The following is an 18,825-nucleotide window of genomic DNA, read 5'->3' as shown; positions in this document are numbered from 1 at the left end:
CTTCAGAACAGTTCATCTTATATTTGCAACTGGAAAATGGAAAGTTATTATGATAGTTACATCTTTATGAGACTGTTTATGAGACCTGTAGGCTGATCTTCAAATCAAATTTTTAGTAAGTGACCCAGTGCAGGACTTGAGTATTTTCACATACAATGTTTGAAAATGGATATTCAAACCAAACACTTCACAGCAAGAAAGACATTTATTTTTAGTGAACTTCTTTTTTTTTACTTATTAAATATGCTGCTGTAAAAATGGAAAACAGGGTCCCCACTTAGGTACAAATGAAGTGGGAAGTATATTGTGCACTAACTCATGGTGAGATTTTCTAGCTTACAGATACAATGCATAGACACCAAAGCTTGAAACGGGGCTCAATCCTCTTGTGGACAGGGAAGACTCAAGAGCACCGGATTAATTTTGTGGGCTACACAAGAAAGGCAAGAACCAATGGTAGAGGAAACTTGTATCATTTGCTTGGCGTTTGCTGCCTTAGTCACACCCCACATGGTTTGCTTGAAAGCTCTGCTCAGTTACAGTGGATCAAAGGATGGATCTGAGTCTGTGATTGACTTGCCCTCATACTGGAGCACAGAGCAATTTAGTTTCTTACCAGTCAAAGTCCTTTTCTCTTCATCCTCAAATTGGTTTATTCAGGTCTCTGTCAGAAGTAAAAGGAAGAGGTAGGGGAGGTATCCTGCCAGTTGTGATGTGTTTCAGTCTTTTCCAGAGTACAGTGAAGTGAGAAGGTGAATTAAGCATTTGAACCCTTCAAGAAAAGTGTAAAGGGTTATCTTTATGCTCAGTATTTACGAAGGCATGAAAGCCAACAAAGCTGTAATTGCACTGTAACACAAGGAAAGCTCCTTTCCTGGATTAGGCTTTCAGTGTAGGATCTCGAGCAGTCCCCAGTTCTGAGGAACAGTTCACCTCCCCTGCTTCAGCCTTGCCAGTTCTGCCACAGGGAGCCAGGGTCCCATTCCTTCCCTGGCATTGCCAGGCTCCTGTTCTTATTCTGACACATGCTATGCCATTTCAGGCAAGCTGCTCTTTCTGGTTCTGCATCAGCCATCCAGAGCCAGAGGCCTGTAGTGAATGTGTGATCAAAGCATTTCTTTTTCTGCACGGGCACCAGACTTGGCTCCTGAAGTATTCTCGGGGCATTTGAGCCATTAATGACATTGTAACAAGTTCATACTGGACTCAGTCATGGGCACCCTGAATTCCCAGTGTGAGTCAAGGGCACTCAGATGCCAGCAAAATTCAGCCTGGGGAACAGGCCCTGTTGATTTTAATAAACTGCAGGCTCTGCTGTGTGTGTGAACTACTCCTTTGGAGGGCACAGACAGCATACTTGAAGGACTGAGAAGATTAAAACAGGAGATGAAAATAAATGAATAAGCAGCACAGAAGAGAGGGAAGATGAAGAGAAACACGGATAGGAAGGAATTCGTAAGGGGAGAAAATTTATGTGTCTGTGGGGGCAGGAGCAGAACATTTGTATAGCCCAGAATGCTGCTGTTCCCTGGGAGGTTTCTGCTGAGCCTTTGGCATTAGTGCCTACAAAAAACAAAGGAGGGAGAGAGAAGCATGATTGCAAGGTTGCAATAATCAGACTATTCATTTCTGTCTTGAAAGTGATGAGAAAAAAGGTAATTGGATGTATTGTGCTTTTCAGAAAAAAGCTGATTTTGAAATGAAGAGAGACCTTCAGAAAACATTGCCAGTTAAATAGTGTGGTGAAAGACAAAGGCTGCAGAGCGATATACTTGGCATTATAAAGTAACTATACTTGAAAATAACTTTATAATTGAATAAGGGTACATTAAGAAAATATGATTCAGAACCAATATTATAGTAATTAGATAAAAGAAGCATAAATGAAATAACGGCAGGAAGAGTATTTCCACAGAGATTATAAATGAGATTTTGGTGGAGCAGAAAGGCCTTTAATTGTAATTTAGTGTGCACTACAGAATTATCAGTGCTGTGTGTTAGTTCATCATATAAAAGAATATCTGATAATTTCCCCTAATAAGCACATGACAGTGTTTCATATTCTTTCATTACAGCTGATTGGGTATAAAAGCAGTATTCTTTTGTTGGACTCTTGCTCAGATCTTTTATGAAAAGGCGAGACACTATAACCCCATTTCTGTGTTGCTGTCCTACGGACATGGTATTTAAAGAGGCCAAAGTGGTACTTGAATAAATTTTTTAATCTTTATTTGATTGTTTAGCTTTTAAGCTGGTTTATTTATATTCAGTTATTCTCCTATTTATCAAAAACACTAAATTACAGTGTAAGTAAGTGTGTGTAAGCAAAAAGAAAACTAACCCAAGAGACAGCCTGGCTGGGTTGCCTGACCTGTGCAAAGCCTTTGGTCATGGTCCAGCTACAATTGCTCCCTGGGTTTTGGAATGTAAGGTGTTAGGCACCTGGAACAGTGGCCTTGTGCAAGCTCCAGAGTACTTTTAGCCTGAACGTGTTCCTGAATTACCTAGTGATTCATAGCTCAGAAACTCCCAGGTGGCAGAGAAGCAAGTTTTGTAAGCTTTTCCCTACTTGTTCCCTTTCCTAATCATTTCGAGCCGAAAATTCTTATTTACTGTTTTATATTGTTGCAGTGCCTGAAGGTCTCTGCTGAGCTTCTGAGCCAGCTATGACATTGTGACAAACTGCACCACCAACCCCGAGCTTCTGTGCAGAGTCAGAAAATAAATAAGGGCCCATAATTGGAAATAATGAGATGCTTAAAGCATTGTCCAAATGCCAGCTTATAGCCTGAAAGTCAGTATGTCAGGAGCAGTATAAACGTGCGTTTCAAGAGTTCACATGTTACCAGGTGACCCACAAAGGACAGGACTAATAAACTGGGCTCTCCAGCATCCTTCAGGCATATTTGGTTAAAGAATTCCCTTATGTTTAGAAGCATCTTTCAAGCAGCCGGTGCTGATACCGCCACTTGGTTTTTTTTCTTTGCAGTAGTTCTAATTCCCTGAGGAAATGGGAAACTTGGTACAAGGCATTCCTCAACCTGACAGTGCTCTAAACATCCCCCTCCTACTGCCCTGTAGGTGACCTACTTGGAACCAGCTTGTTTTGCATTAGCTTGGGAAGCTGCATGGTGGCTCTTTTTGCCTGAATTAGATGTTAGTGATTGCTGGCACTTGCCTGCAGTGGCTTTTGTGGCCTCAGGTCTCTGCTTCCAGGACTGTTCCACACAGTGCTGTCACTGGGTAAACTGTAAAAGATGGCCTTGGAACGTGGGTCAGAACCTGGGATTCCCAGATGACTTCTCCAAAGAGAACCTCATGTTTCCTGCTGTGGTTTTTTTTAGTGGGGGTGATGTCACAAAGTTTCCCAGCTATCAGGCAGATACAGGTGTGGGGGAAGGAGGTTAATGTAGGTTCCATATTAATCCAATCTGATACAGTGCCCACGCCTTCCAGGAGCCTGCCCTTGCTCCCACACTGCCTCAGCTTCAGTGAGAGATGAAGGGAGAGCCAGTCACTGTGACAGGCTGTCGGCAGGAATCTGAGCCCTTTTTGGGCTGCAGATGACACAAGCTTGAACTTCTTCCTGCGGGACTTTTCTAGCTGAGTGAGGAGCCATTAGGGAGACCTGCTGTCTTTAACAGTATTTGAAAGGAGACCTTTGAGTGAACTCCTTTTCTCTGGAGCAAATACCCTACTTTATGTGCCTCCATGTCTAAGAGAGGTGCCAGTCCCTCACATGCCCTTATGACACCTTTAAGATGTGCTCCCAGCTGGCATTTCCTTGATCTTCCCATTCCAACACTGCCAGCTCTCCAGTGGCCCAGAGCCAGTGCAGGAACTTAACACAGGACTGGGAATTCCAGTGCACATGCCAGGCAACCAGCAACCACTACAGGACCCAGCTCTTATGCACTACACAGCATTGGCAGGCAAATGAGAGGAAGAGGAAACGTTACTGTTGCCATTTTGCAGATAAGAACCTGTGACACAGCAAAATTTTAAACCCCACTTGCAAATCCCTTACATCTGTGAGCAGTTACATGGAGATATCTCCTATTTTGCATAAATAATGCTGGGATCGGCTGAGCTTCTTTGAAAGCCAGCTCCCAGCCTGCAGAGAAGGCCAGGCGAGGGGCTGCCTTTGAGGGCGCCCTGGCAGTGCTCTGTCAGTCATATCAAAGGTCTCCCCCAGGCAGGGATGGCACTGGGGGCAGGCAGAGGGGTAGTCCCCAGGATGAAGGTTTCCCAGGCTGGCAATGGGACAAAGGCAAAGCTGCAGCCAAATAAGCTTCCTGCCAGCAGTCACAGCGAGTGGCTGGGAGCTTCTAGATACCAAATCATGGGTGGGGTGGGAGGAAAGCGTTACAACAACACTCCAGGCCAGATGTCACTCAACCAGATGGGCTCCTCTGTGTGCTGTGGGAACAGCATTTTAAGCAGCCCCTTCATCTCCCCGTGATGCATCTTCCCAAGCACTTTGTGTGCAAGCTCCATTAAGCGATTACAGATGTGTACAGATTACTAGCAGTAGAATATAAATACAGGACATGAAGTTTCAGTCACTTAAAGTAAATTCACCAAAAGGTCAGCTAAATATTAACATTGTTGTGCCTGAAATTAATTACAGCTAGGGCAATTTCTGCATAGGTTAGGCCACTGACAGGAGACACTAAGCAAAATCAGTACAAGATGAACGAGCAAAGTAGTCGTGGTTGCCCAAGTTTTGTAGCCTTTCATGAGAGTGAAAAAAAATGCCGAAAAATCGGTTTGGAATTTTTTCAGGAAACAAATAAATAAATCTCAAGAATTGTTTGTCAGCTTAGAAACTTAATTATGTTTTTGCTTTCAGGAAGATATCCAACACTTGGCTTAGCACGGGCTGGTTCACAATGACTATCGCATTAGAGCTCTGTGACAGGATAAATGTTTATGGCATGGTGCCACCGGATTTCTGCAGGTAGGATTTTATTTTGGAACCCTTATTAGCCAACACAGTTAACGTTACAGATAAATATCTGAATCTTTTAATCTTTTTTTTTCTCTGCAACGTGTCTTCAGTCTTCTTAAAGCAATTAATTAAGATGTCCCACAATCTCATTCTGAAAACAACAAAAAGGGTTTAATTATGTTATGTAAAATATTAAAAAATGTTGTTTGTAGTGTGGGAGAATTAATCCATCTTGTTGGTTTCTTTTAGTCTCTGAATATTTATCAGCTAAAAGTAATGCAATAATTGGCATGAAATTAATCTGAAGAAAGTAGTACTGGAAAACATGACTTTTAATTTGTTTTTCAAGTTCCCCCCAAATTAATAGAGGAACAGCATTCTCACAGTGACTAGCTTTTAAATTGAACTTTCTGTGCAACTCAAATTAAGATTGTTTTACCTCTCTGACATGAATCCAAATTTTACAGTAAACTAGCTTCCTAAATAATCCCTACCAAAGGTCTCACCCAGAATGTGGACACAGAGGATCAGTCTCATTTGGGTGGGTCATGCAGGGTGTGGGCCACAAGTGGTAGAAGGAGCACACAAATTCTGCCAGTGGAAGCTGTTCTATAAAGTAGCAGCTTGTGCACATTTTACAGCCCTGTTGTGCCTCCAGCCCTGTGCAGGACTCAGACCCAAGGTCCTGGTTAAGGTGTTCCCCTGAGGATCAGTGATGATACAGGGAAACGGTCTTCAGAAATTCTGCTGCTGGACCAAAATCACATCAGCCACATGATGCACTATGAATACATCCAGGTTTTTTTTACATCAGCAATCTTTATGCTGCTAGAAGTCTCACCTGTCCATGCATTTCCAGCCCAGCACTGTGGCCCTGTGGTTCTGTGCCCGTCAGTCCTGACCCCGCTGGCACAGGGTGGTGCTGCCAGTCTGCAACGAGGCATCAGTGGAACCTGCTCACAAACCCCTTTCACTAAGAAGTACTTGCTTTAATTTTCTATTGCAAGTGCAGTGATCTCACTGAAGTCTGGTTCACTGGCTAATTCCAGGTGCCTTTCAGGGGCAAGGAGAGCAAGGCTGCAGTGCCAGGTCAGTGCATCTGGCAAAGAACAGGACTGCTCTGACTCAGGACTGCTTGGTCTTTCCTCTGGGCACTTTAAAAAGATCAGTCAGGAGTCTGCATTTGTCCTGGGCACATATTAGAAATCCCTGAAGAAATCACAGTATAAAATGTCAACACTAAACTCCACTTTGTGAGAATTTCTACAAATTATAACAAAAGACTGATAATAAATGCTGTGATGTACTGCCAGGCTTCATCACGAATTCTCCAAGGGAAATAAGAAACTAGATCAGATATGCCAGACAACACAAATACCTTCCACAGCACAGCAGCTCAGCTCCCCTGTCAGTTCAGTTGGCCAACACATACTACTACAGTTTCTGTAAGTGGCTGGTCTGTCTTACTCCAGAAATGGCTGCATTCCAGTGGTACATGGAAATAATAATTATTAAACCGATGATCTAAAAATGCAGAAAACAGCATTTCACTGCAAAATAATGCACAGTCCTGACTTTTCAGCCAAAGTTAGAATAATTTAGATACATATACATCTATAAAATCAAAACAAACAAACAAAAAACACTAAACCCAAACAGTTTTGAAGAGAGGCTAAAAATGTCACTGAGACCATATGAAAGGCTTTCATAGAATTGATACACTAAAATTGAATAGATATAATGTTAAATTATGACACAAGATGTAAATTAATGCTACCACTGGTGTAATAATGCTTACAGCCCGTATTAAAAAAAAAAATCTTAACATAAAAGTTCGCTCACCTGGTTGTAAAAGGGAGAAAGGTCATTTCTTAATCAAAATAGTATGAAGTGTCTGTACTTCAGCTTGATTCCCCAGATGATGAAGGGGAAAACTGTAGTTGCCATGCTTGGGAGAAGCTGTCCGTGAGGATCTATGGAAGCAGTGCCTTGCTATAAATACAGTTAACCTTCTTAGTTTGCTCTTCAGCCACTCATTAAGAAGTTAAACAGTGCTTCCTTTCAAAGAAACAGGACAACAGAACAGAATAGCAGAAAGAAAGAAATATTCTGTAATTGTAATAACTCTGTAATGTGTGTGTGCGAGATGGTGTGGGTACCCTCGTCGCTGTGCAACTAAACAATCATTAAGATCAAAAGAAAAAAAAACCCCAAAATCTTATTTATATTCGGAGTTAACATCACCAGATTTGAAATTTCAGCAGATAGGTACCCATTCTTTTTTAAGTACTAATTTGTGGAGTAAGTAACGAGTGTGGCGATCGCTGTCGTGGAACTGAATTAGTTTCACATCTGTAACGTTGAAGGACATCTCAAAGGTACCCTGAACATCATACTGTTGATTCTGCTGCAAATTATTAGCTTAAGATCATTAACCAAATTGCTTTGCACCCGTGCAGGAAAAATAGCCTAGTGAAGGAGTCTGGAGTAAAAGATTTGTCACTGTTAATTGCAACAAGGTGTTTTAGATTCCTTTCTATAGACTTTCACTGGACACTGAGTTTTAGAGCTGAACTGGAATTGGTGTCCTGATTGTTACAAATTTTTAGTAATTTACAGCAAAGCTATATGAAATTTCAGACCCCTTTATTTTGCTACAGATTTATGCTGTAGTAAGGGTTAATGGCTTGGTATTGCTCTCAAGCTGTTAAATATTTCTGATCTGCACATTCTGTAATAAGATGAAAGCTTTTGTGCTTCTGTGCACATCCCAAAGATTTTTGTAGAGTGTGTGCACCTCTCACTCTTTGTCACAAGACAAACAAGCCATCTTTCTGTATTTTTGCCTTATTTTAACTAATTTAACTAATTATTTTAACTAATGTGAATAATTTTTGCTCCAATTATGGAACCAGATCATTTTCCTGTAAGAATCCGCATTTGACTGCCAGGCCTGTTTGCCTGAAAATTGGCATTTGAAATACTTTCATTTATTCCTTTGGGTACAGCTTTTAAATCTAGTGTTTTCTTACCTCCCTCTCTCCACTTCCAGTTCCTTTAAATCAAATGCAGAGAAGCAGTTGTTGGATGTTACATTTCCTGGAGCTCAAGAGGGGCTTGATGGAAGAAGAGGGGCTCGCAGGACTTTAAGCTGTATGTGAGAGAGTCCTGCCCTTTGGTCCATATGCTTCACCTCATTACCTTAATAACAAAATGCATAAATGGTTTGGAAAATGGGGCTAATAATGGAGGTCAGAGAAATGGGACCCTGGGAACAGAAGGCAAAAAAATTATCCAGAAATCTTCATAGTCCTGGCACAGCACCTTGCCCATCACTCAACATATTAATGACACTTTATTCACCCTTCAAAATATGAATTATTTTACAAAGTGAGTGAGTGCCTATAGTTTTAGATGGTTGATTTATAATGGTACTTCATTTCTAAAGGGAGAGGTTGACCAGAATGTGATATGGCGTGGCCTGGTTTTTCTGCCTTGTTTCTTTTGAGGCCAGCAGTGTTCACTGTGCTTTCAGCTTTGGCTGGGGGTGGGCACCATCTGTGGGAAAATGTGCACTCAAGTGGCAAACAGTAGCTGACTGACATGGGTACAAGCACTTACACGGGTGCTGTGCTGGCAGGCTACCAGGAAGGAAGTGTAGGATATTTTACAGAGGAACTTCCCCAGATTCCTCCCAGCTGTGATATTAATATGCATGCAGAGTCTGACAAAATACTGATTAATGTCCAGTATCAGTCAGTGATAAAACAGCATCTGTTTTAATGTTAATAAATGAGGTGGCAAGCAATTTCCGTATAGAAATTACTCATGCATTTCATTTGCTGGTGACACAAGCTAATTGCAGAGTTATAAGATAACACAGCACAGTTAATTTGGGTTATGGTGTAGTTACTCAAGCCAGAGTTCAAATCCAAAGTTTACCAGCATGCAATCTGGGGGAATCCAGAGACCTATTTGTTTAGTAGTTCTTAACATGAAAATGTATTCTGTTAGATTTACTGTAACCATACAAATTATTAAGTGACAATAAGAAGAGGTCCAGTGTATCAAAAAAGTGAAAAATTAATTGAAGATTGACCTTTAATAGTTGTAGCTTAAAAGTATTAAATTTCTATAGGAAGGATAGTTTTTACATTACAAATATGTTTTCTGTAGGTAAGGTAATGAAGGATTTTGTTTCACTCTCATATATTCCGATGAGAATATATTTAATAAGCTTAGAATCCATCTTATTCTAGAAATGTAATTTTATTGTTACTCTGTTCTTGGAAGATTGATCACCATGTTGTGTTACAAGGGAGCCTGATGGATGGAATTAAAACGTTAATCTAAGGCACAAATGGAAAGCAGCAGCAATATCATACATTACCTCTGCATACACAGTATGGATAATGGCAAAATAAGAAAAATTAGAGAATTGCTTAGGTGACAGAATTACAAGTAAAAATAATGACCAGGACAGAACACTGGCAGACTGTGGATGCATTCAATTGAAAGTGAGCTTAAATATTAGCTCTTCAAAATGGAAATAATCAACTGTATATTAGAGCTGACAGCCTGGAATCTGCATGAGATTTCTTGCTCTGTACCAGGGTTCTGTTCAGCTCAGGCTTTAACACAGAGCAGCTCCAAGGCTTCACTAAATGCTGACATTTGGCTTAACTTTTCTGCCACTACAAAATACTTGGTAGCAACTGTGGAGAGTGGTACAATTGGGTTATTCTGTCTGGAACAACTCTCTCTCTTTGAATTCATGACAGAGAGGGTTGTGTGAGTTCTTGTCAGGCCAAAACACCACATCCAGAGGAAAAAGAAACATAATGGGTACAGTTTAGTACAGAGATTAAAACAAAAGGAGAATTAATCACTCTGGCTTATTATAATACAAATGTGCCTTTTACAGAATGTAACATCAAAACATTGAGGTTAGAATGCCAAAATGAACTTTATCCTAAGTATCTAATTGGTCTTTGGCCTACCCTACGTGTCACCACATGAGTTCTCATCTCCTGCCGGGTAATGCAAACAGGCTCACAAGGTCAGAAGGATACTGTGGGTGAACAGTTTTAATTTCTAGCTTAGACATGTGTGAAAGCTGCTTTAGGAAAATAAAAAAGAACCCATTTGTGCATCAGCTGTTTTGCTTAAAAGCCCACCAACAGCAGAATGTGCCACTGACCTGCCATGCAGACACACTCGGTGAGGTTTTGCACTTGGAAGCTCACGCGCCGTGCTGGGAATGTTCAACTGAGCTGACACAGATAACCACCTCCCCTCTGGCTTCTTCCCTTTCTTCCCCCAGTTCAGTAAATACCTCTCCAAGACCTTTTACAACTCACAATCTCAATATAAATCTCTTTTAAGCAGTTTGCTTCCAATTTCGTGTGTAGTAACACGGCCCTGCAGCACTCTCCCTTGTTTCTGAGCCACTGCTGCCCTTTGTTTAACTGGGAGGAGAGGATTAAAGGAGAGCAATAGAAAGAGCAAAGAAAACACCTTTGCCCCATTCTCATATATTAAATATGCAAGAAAAATACAGCTACCTAGAAATTTGGTTTATCTGGGAGAAAAAGTGGATTTGAGCCCGTCAGTTTATTAAAGATAGCATCTTTTCAATCAGTGAAAAGGAGCATCTTGGGCTTCCATCTGTTTTCTTTTTTTCCACAGGGATCCTAATCATCTTTCAGTACCTTATCATTACTATGAACCTCTGGGACCCGACGAGTGCACAATGTACCTTTCCCACGAGCGGGGCCGCAAGGGGAGCCACCACCGGTTCATCACAGAGAAACGAGTCTTTGAGAACTGGGCAAGGACATTCAACATCCACTTCTTCCAGCCAGACTGGAAACCAGAGCCACGCACTGTGACCCGCCCCGAGACCAAACCGCTGCTCTGAGGGGGGAACACATGAGGCCACAGTCACAGTCACCTTCTGTACCAGCCTTTGGACCTCCTGGGACAGCACTGCAACCCGGAGGGGAAGGGGAACAGGGTCTGCAGCTGGGAACTGCAGCAGCAGTCAGGAAGCTGTGATGGAGGAGCTGCACATACCAAGAGTACTTTCTGTTGAACTGTCGCCTTTTTGGGCCACCTGACTCCCTGTGCGTGTACGTGATTTGTGAACAACAACTCGGGTGTCATTAACGGATGGTTAATTCATTACGGCTTTTTTAAGTGCAACGCCACTGGATTTTCATAGTGAAAACTTACAGTATTTATTTAATGGAGGTTTTTATGCAACCTAGGCCAGTATTTTTCTAATTCACAGTTATGTGGTTGTTTATCTTTCATAATCTTTCAAATGCAAAGTTAATATTGCTGATGGTTTGAAAGGCCTAGCCTTTTATTTATAAAATTCGTTTGAAATATATAATTCTATATAGCATGTAATTAATATTTGATCAGGAAATGTTGCATTTCTTCTAAAAAATTTGGGCTCCGTTCCAGCCTAAAGCCTTTAATGGCAAGAGTGGTCCCATGTGCAGATCCAGCTCACTTTACATTCTGACATCTCATGTTAATATGAAAACGGTAGTGAAAATTCTGTTTGATATTAATGTGCATTTGCTGCTGTGCTATCAAGCTGCTGTTTTTTAAATAGGGGTGGGAGGAAGGAGGGCAAACAAAATTTATCAAAAAAAAACCAAAACCCCACTAGCTATGGCAGCGTGCTTCTCAGTGAAGGTACCAGGCTGAGGCTGGAGGGGTTGTGTTCTGTTTTGTCGTTTGTACTCCTGCAAGAGGCTGACAGGGACCCTCCTGAGGCAACAGACTACAAACCAGGCCACAACTGCTGGAAACAACATGACCAAATTTCTGGAATGAAGAAGTTAAACTACCAGGTACTACAATAGCATTCATACTTGCCAGAAAGATCACAACACTGCACTTGCAAAAATCTCTGCCTTACACAGTTCCAAGATCATCACTGAGCTCAGAGATTCTGGATCACGTTGAAGCCGGGCTGTGAAAAGAATTCCACAAGTTCAAAGTTGTCCTCTTGAAAAGAGCAAAGTTAAACTTTGCATTTTTTTCCATGAAGTACCTGTATGTGCATGGCAAGTCCCTGCGAGCCAAGGGGAAGGACAATGCTCTTGCTGTGTAAGGAACTTCCCAGTGGGAATTGCTGGGTTACATTTGGCTTGAGAATAAAGAAGATTTCAGTTACAGTATTATTTTTGCTTTTGCTTCACAAGCCTCAAACCTCTGATGTCTTCGAAGTAATGAGTAACTATTGCATGAAACGTACCTCAGGTGATGGAAGGTGTCTCTCATTAGACAAATGTGAAAGCCAGAACAAAGATACTACCTTTAAACATCTCAATCCAAGAAGCTGAACCTCAGAGGTGATGCGTAGAACTGGGACCAAACTCACTATCATTTAAACTCCCTTTTAACCCATGGTCTTCCTCTTTCCAAAACTGAATAGCAATAGCTGCAGCTGCCTGACAGATACCCTGATCCTCTGGGAACAAAGTGAACTGCCCTGTCAGGGGCAAAACAGTGACACCTCTGTAACACTGCCTGGACCCGAAGTGCAGGCCTCCAAGAGCCACTGTCCTGCTGCAGCCCCCCCACCCCCCGGATCAAAAAGTAAGAAACTATAACCTATTTTGCCTTAAAAGCTTTATTTGGGTGTTCTTCCTGGTGCACACTGCTCAGCATACAAACAATGCCAATTGCTTGTAACCTGTCTCTCGTCAGCTGGTGTTCAGCTCCCCCTCTTTCACTGATGGTGTTTTATTCCTTCCACTTGACTTCACTGCGTTCTACAGAAACCAGAATGGATTCTGAACTCGTGGTAATTTGAACATCCCTTTCAACATGTGTACTGGGGCATGTATCCAGCAGATGTTGCTCCAATTGATGAAATCTGTCAAATTGATTTACAGATCATTTCTAATGTGACTACAAGAGATGGTACAGATCATGGTAAGTCCTCTGATGCTACCGTCCTTGTTTTATTAGTGATATAATAATAAAAAGATCTTGTCATTCTAAACTAGAGCTCTTAGTTTTTCCATTAATTGAGGGCTGCAGGATGTGTATGCTGTATGTTTAGTTATGTTATTGTTAAAAACAGATCATTTAAAGGTAGATTACACTGGTCTACTTCTAGTATTCAGTAGAAACATGGGGACTTGCCATGTTTGTTTCCTGTCTGCAAGACTGGTCAAACAGATCAGGTGAAGCATTAAGAATATGAAGAAACATGAGATAAACTGGCACTAAATCTCCTGACTTGAACAGAGCAAAGCTAAGGATTGAAATTATTCCTTGTTCAGTTTCTGTTAATAACTAACTGTGTTCTTCCTACCCCCATACACAGCCAGTCTTTTAACTAAAACAAACCCAAACTCACTTTAGTCTCATGAACCTCCTGTGAAGTTTGAGCAAGGTCCCCCATCTAATTACAAAAAGTATGAAGGAGCATTCTCTGTGAGTATAAGTGTGTGTATATATATACACGTATATATATAAAAAGGAATTAGATGAAGCCAAGGAGACAGCAAGTTTTGAACAGATCACACAGATTTACATGGAACATAAATCGAGTGCAAAAAGCACAAGTTGTAAGAGTGCAAAAGAAATGGAAATAACTGTTAAAGTGCTGCAATTTTAATTAACAAATTACTGATGTATTTCTCTATAAAAGCACAAGTTTTGAACTACAGAATATCCTGAAGCAAGGTTTTATGGCCTAGTTATAAACCAAACAGATTTATGATAGAAAACGCTGTCAGCCCAGGGATAAGTAGTACAAATCAGGCATTGCTGCCATTCTCTCCTTTCTGCTGTCAGCTCACACTCTTTGCTGTAATTTGATCGATTCATGATCTGCAGCACATCATTTCACATATTAAAAGCTGCTGCAAAACAGTGTTTACAAACATCAGCAATTTTAAGATCTGTGTAACTTTTGTTCTGAACTCCTCGGTACCTTCAGGCTGTTACGTGTGGCTTCGTTAGAGGAGCAATTTTTCATCTTGAAGAACCACAGCTCTTGTGCCATGATGTGTGCAACTGGGGTTGAGAATGCTAAAGAAAACAAGCAAGTAAGAACAGAAAAATACCACAACTGCTTTCTGTTATGTTGGCACAAGGGTTGCAGGATGCCCAGCTGAGCATCGTGGTACGAAGCCAAACCGTGATGCACTTGGAGAAAACCATCCATCCAAAGGGCTAAAGCACCTCAGAAAGACAAGTTAACACTGGATTCCTGGGGAGGAAAAGAAACTGAGACTAAGTTACAGCCTTGGAACGAGATTTGGAAGAGATTCAGGTCAGCTGACTGGCACCCCTGGCTGGATGCAGTAGAACACACAGAGGCACTGCCACAGACATTCATACACATGAACAGGACTGTAAACTAATAAAATTCTTCTGGAGGTGCTTTCCTGGTTCTTGTCCTGCTGTATTCTTGAGGCAGACTTCATAGGAAGCTAAGTGATTTTTACCCAAAATAGCTCTAAGGTGACAAGGAAACAATAATATAAAAATAGCTGGAAAAACATTGGGGGGTGGGGTGAGGGGAATCTAAAGTGTAAGGAATAAAATGTGGCTTGTGCCATCTAGCTATATTCCCCTGGAATATGAAAATCAAACTCCAGCTCAGGCTGGAGTGGAATGCCATGGCTCAATAGCAATGGCCACCCTGCAGAGATTTCAATATTCTGTGAATTGCTCATAGGTGCCACAAAAACTCTTTGAAAAACACTGATAATAATTTCTGACTAATGAAAGTTAATTATTTGATTTGATGCAAGGAGACACAATTTTTAATTCAATTAAAAACACAGGGATAAAAAAAGAAACATAAAGAAAGAAGCAGTTAACCAGTCAAAGAGTACTTGTAAGACAGCAAAAGGTACTGCAAAAGAAAAGGAAGTACAGAAACCTTACAGGCACCAATCCTTCCACCCTCCCCAGAACATCAGCTCATACTGATCACTGCAAAAGCACACCCTGCATATCACAAGATTTTGTAAAGAGAAAGGAGAAGAGGAAGAAAAAAACCATTAAGGATAATCTTCTTTAATAAAAACCTAAGAAATATGAAAGGGCAAATGTCTAAGGTTGTGAAAATTTCTCTGTGCTGAAGCAGAAAAGTTTTAAAACTCAAAGAATCTTTTGTAAAATGGCTGTAAAATGGCTCTGCTTATGCTAAATACCCTTCATACTACTAAACTGTTCAATGTTTTCTGCACTGAAAATGACACCAAAACATGAAATGTCAAATGATGGCAGAGAAACTACACAGCAGATGATAAAAATAGTGTCCCTCTGTTCAGTGTGGAGCACTTTGACCAGGAGTTGTCAGGGACACAGAAAAGATGGGAAACCACAGACAAGCAACCCCAGCAATCCCAACAAACGGACGGAAAACTGTACAAACAGAATTAGGAGTCATAAAGAAGATACAGGGGCTAAGATGTGAAGCAGCTTTTTTAAGCAAAGCCCTGCCTTGAAAATCTATTTAGAATTTTTCAAATTTCTCAGAAGCAGTTCAACAAGGAGACACAGGTGATGGATCCACTTGGGAGTTCCACAACTAGTTTTGCAAGGTGTCTCTTGAAAGACTTTCAAAGAAGCTGTGATAACACAGAAGAAAAAAGTGGGGGGTAAAAAAAAAAAAAAGAAGATCCTTACCCATGGAACCTGTCTGAACATGGGAAATAAGGCTAAGAGGATACAGCATCAGCTTAGGGGTACAAGCAGAATTCCACAAGAAAAATGTCACAATATATTTTCCTTTGTTTTTCTTCGCTCTTCCCTTGGTATCTACCACAGGCCACAGGATACAGGAGCTAGACTGCATTTAAAATAAATAGATCAAAAATATGAAAAAATGTATCCAGTGAACATCAAGTTGTACAGCCACAAGATCCAGGAACTGCACTCATTTTACTGCAGGCAATGCCAAAGCACCCAGCACAGCTGGAGAGCGAGACTGGGCCCTTTTTAACAGACACAGAAAGTCATCTTAATAATTTGGTTTCTGAGAACAGGTTTATCTCCTCTAGGAGATGCCTAGAGATATTTAAATCTGCCAGTTTCTTTACGCAACCCAGACAAGTGTTTAGATAACATCAGCAGCTTTTAGGACAGTAGCTACTTCCTGACGTACAGGGAAGATAAAGGGAATAATACATATTTAGCAAGGTACAAGGTATTGGGACTTTGCTGATCTAACTTTGTCAGATTAGTTGGAGCCTATTAGGATCCAAATATACAGCATGGTGAGAGTCTACTAACAGCAAAACAAAGGAAATTCTGATGGGAACCATTTGGTGTGGCTGAGTTTAAAGCAAGAGCTTAGCTTAGTTTATGTTTTAACAAACAGGCAAAAGAAGTGCACAGATTTATAACCTAAGAGGATATGCTTCCCCATTGCAGCCTTGCTGTAACCAAGCCATACACAAGGCTAAAAGTGAAAGTGGTTACTGGTATTCAGTGGGACTGTTCATTTGTGTTGGACAAAACTGGAACATTTTCCACCACAGCATTATTATTATTTTTTTACTATGTCTATACATGTGTAGATGTGCATTCCATAAACACTGAAAAGCTGCTCCTCATCCCTCCAATGCAAATGACACTGCAGGGAAGGAGCAGCTTAGAGAAACCAGCAACCTTCTGTATACACAGAAAACCCCAAACAAATACAGGGACCACTGCAGAGAAGTCTGTGTAAAAGAACTGTACAAAATACAAAGATAAGTTGCAATGATATACTGATGACCCTTTTGACCCTATTTGGCATCCTATTTGCATTGTAAAGACCAAGGGAGGTAAGGGGACCCTAAAATTACCAGAATTTGAGCGACAATATTTTGAGCTACAAACTTAACCTGGGCAGGGAAACTAGGTACAGGAAAAGTAACTTAATGAAAACCAAAGAGCAGAGTCTAATGCTTGGTGAGACTCTTTGTTGGTAAAGAGCAAAGCATTTGACAAAGTAAGTACCATTATATTGGATATCAAGAAAGGACAGAGCATAAGTTTAAAATACTCACTACATGTAAAACCAGTGGGCCTAGTCAAACATTTAATATAGGACAGCATTTTTCCACTAAGTCCTGTTGCAGGCAAGAAAGGAAATCTGTTTACTATTTCAAATTAGTAACTTTGTCACAGGGACTGGTATGACAATGCCATGAATCTCCCAAAAGAGCCACAGCCCAGTGGCCTGGCCTCTACAGAGCTGTGCCACCCAAGCCATGTCATGGAAAATGCCATGGAAGAGCCCCTGTGCTGAGCTTTGCCAGCACTGCTGTTACCCCATCCAAACACTTTGCTTCCCGTGGGGCTTGTTTAGTTCAAGCGATTGCTGCAAACAATGTCACCAAAATAATTCGGGCCAATACAATTTGCATCTCTATCAGGCCTGTGGGCCAAAGCAGCCAAACTGGCTCGGTATCAGACAAGGCTTCAGGGTTCTTTGCACACAGACATTAAAAGAAAAGAAGGGGGGAAAAAAAGTTAAATCTAAAATTCGCATGAGGAAGAAGACTTGGCACAATCAAACATTAATAGATGTACAGCCTTGAATGGAAACCTTAAACACTATCAATTTAATCACTAAATCAGGCAGAAATCCTCATTAAGGGAGAAAAAGTAACTCAAAGAACTTGGAAGTGAAATGAATTCTATGAAATGCTGATTTCAGAGTATGTTATGCAGCCTATGTAAGTTCTCATCATGAAACACCAGCACTTTCAAGATGCATTTCCTGACAGCTTTTTATATTCAAAAGTTCAGGGAAGGAGGGAAAGCAGAAATAATACTGGAGTGCAGGGGATATAATTTTCCATGAGAAAAATTTCTCCATTTTGTTTTGTTGTTGTTTTTTTTTTTAATTTGCTTTTCACCACTTAAAAAATGCAAAACCTATTAGGCTCATTATTGTACAGAAGTGCTGCAGTGATGGTTAGAAGAGTCTTTGTGGCTTGTGCAGTCCAATATTGAAAAGGGACTTCTGCAGGACAACCACTGCCACTGAGCCACAGCTTTCCACTCTGTCAGCTCCAGCCTGAGTTTGATCTTCACATGGTTCAGGAGACACTTTAATTATATACACTGTTTTTTTCTACAGTTCATAACTTTATGGATAGATCAGTCTCTTGGGTGAAATATTTTATACTTGTCTCAGTCCAAGGGTGAATTAGTCTGGAAACATGATATAAAAGTCTGGCAGGTCCCACAGGGCTCTGTGACACAGACAGAGCTGGAAAATCTGTACATGGGGACACTGAGCTTTGGGTGTGCCCAGTCCTTGTCCCCAGACTGTACCATATACAAAGGCTGTCACCTCTGCAAATGCCACAGACTGTGAGATGCACCATTCCCACTTTGTGGGCTGCCTTCTACTTCATCTATTTCTATCAAGTCCAAATAACCTGACCTCATATAAGCTTTTCATTCACAATGAAATAAAGTACTGGATCAAATCTTCACTATTTACCAGACACTAGCAGCATCTCATTTCCCTATCTATACTGAATGCATAATTAGCTCAGTTTTCTTGAAGCCTTCAGAAACTCATTTTTATTCCTTCCCTCTAAGCATCCATCAGAGAAGAGAAAGAAGCAGCTCTCAAGCTTTGAAAAAACCCATGAGTGACATGCCCTTGGCATCAAGATTGCCAGGGCTGCAGACTTCCCTTGTCCTGCCTCAGTTGGTCCTTCAGATCACTCTTGTGGGAATTCAGCGAAACATCTCCTTGACCTTATCACTTAGCAAATCCTCTCCACCCATGATGAATTCACAGCTGAGCCTGGTCTTAGCTCCTTCACAAATCAGACTCAGTGCAACTCAGCCCTGCTTCAGCATCCAGTGATGCCCATCTG

The 18,825-nt window shown here is 41.1% G+C and overlaps 1 protein-coding gene across 2 annotated transcripts in view; it reads left to right on the top strand.

Annotated features, from left to right (window-relative positions):
* Positions 1-12,977, top strand: part of ST6GALNAC5 (ST6 N-acetylgalactosaminide alpha-2,6-sialyltransferase 5) — a 70,902-nt gene extending 57,925 nt beyond the window's left edge. For both annotated transcript variants that reach the window (XM_032696900.1, XM_032696901.1), the window contains exons 4-5: positions 4,853-4,960; positions 10,640-12,977. In XM_032696900.1, the coding sequence (XP_032552791.1) occupies positions 4,853-4,960; positions 10,640-10,871 (340 nt within the window). In that variant the 3' untranslated portion in view covers positions 10,872-12,977. The remainder of the gene's footprint in view (positions 1-4,852; positions 4,961-10,639) is intronic.
* The last annotated feature ends 5,848 nt before the right edge of the window (positions 12,978-18,825 follow it).

This window comes from Chiroxiphia lanceolata, chromosome 9, assembly GCF_009829145.1.
Source record: "Chiroxiphia lanceolata isolate bChiLan1 chromosome 9, bChiLan1.pri, whole genome shotgun sequence".
Taxonomy (NCBI): domain Eukaryota; kingdom Metazoa; phylum Chordata; class Aves; order Passeriformes; family Pipridae; genus Chiroxiphia; species Chiroxiphia lanceolata.
Note: the sequence above shows the minus strand (reverse complement) of the source record. Positions and strands in the feature narration are given on the sequence as shown.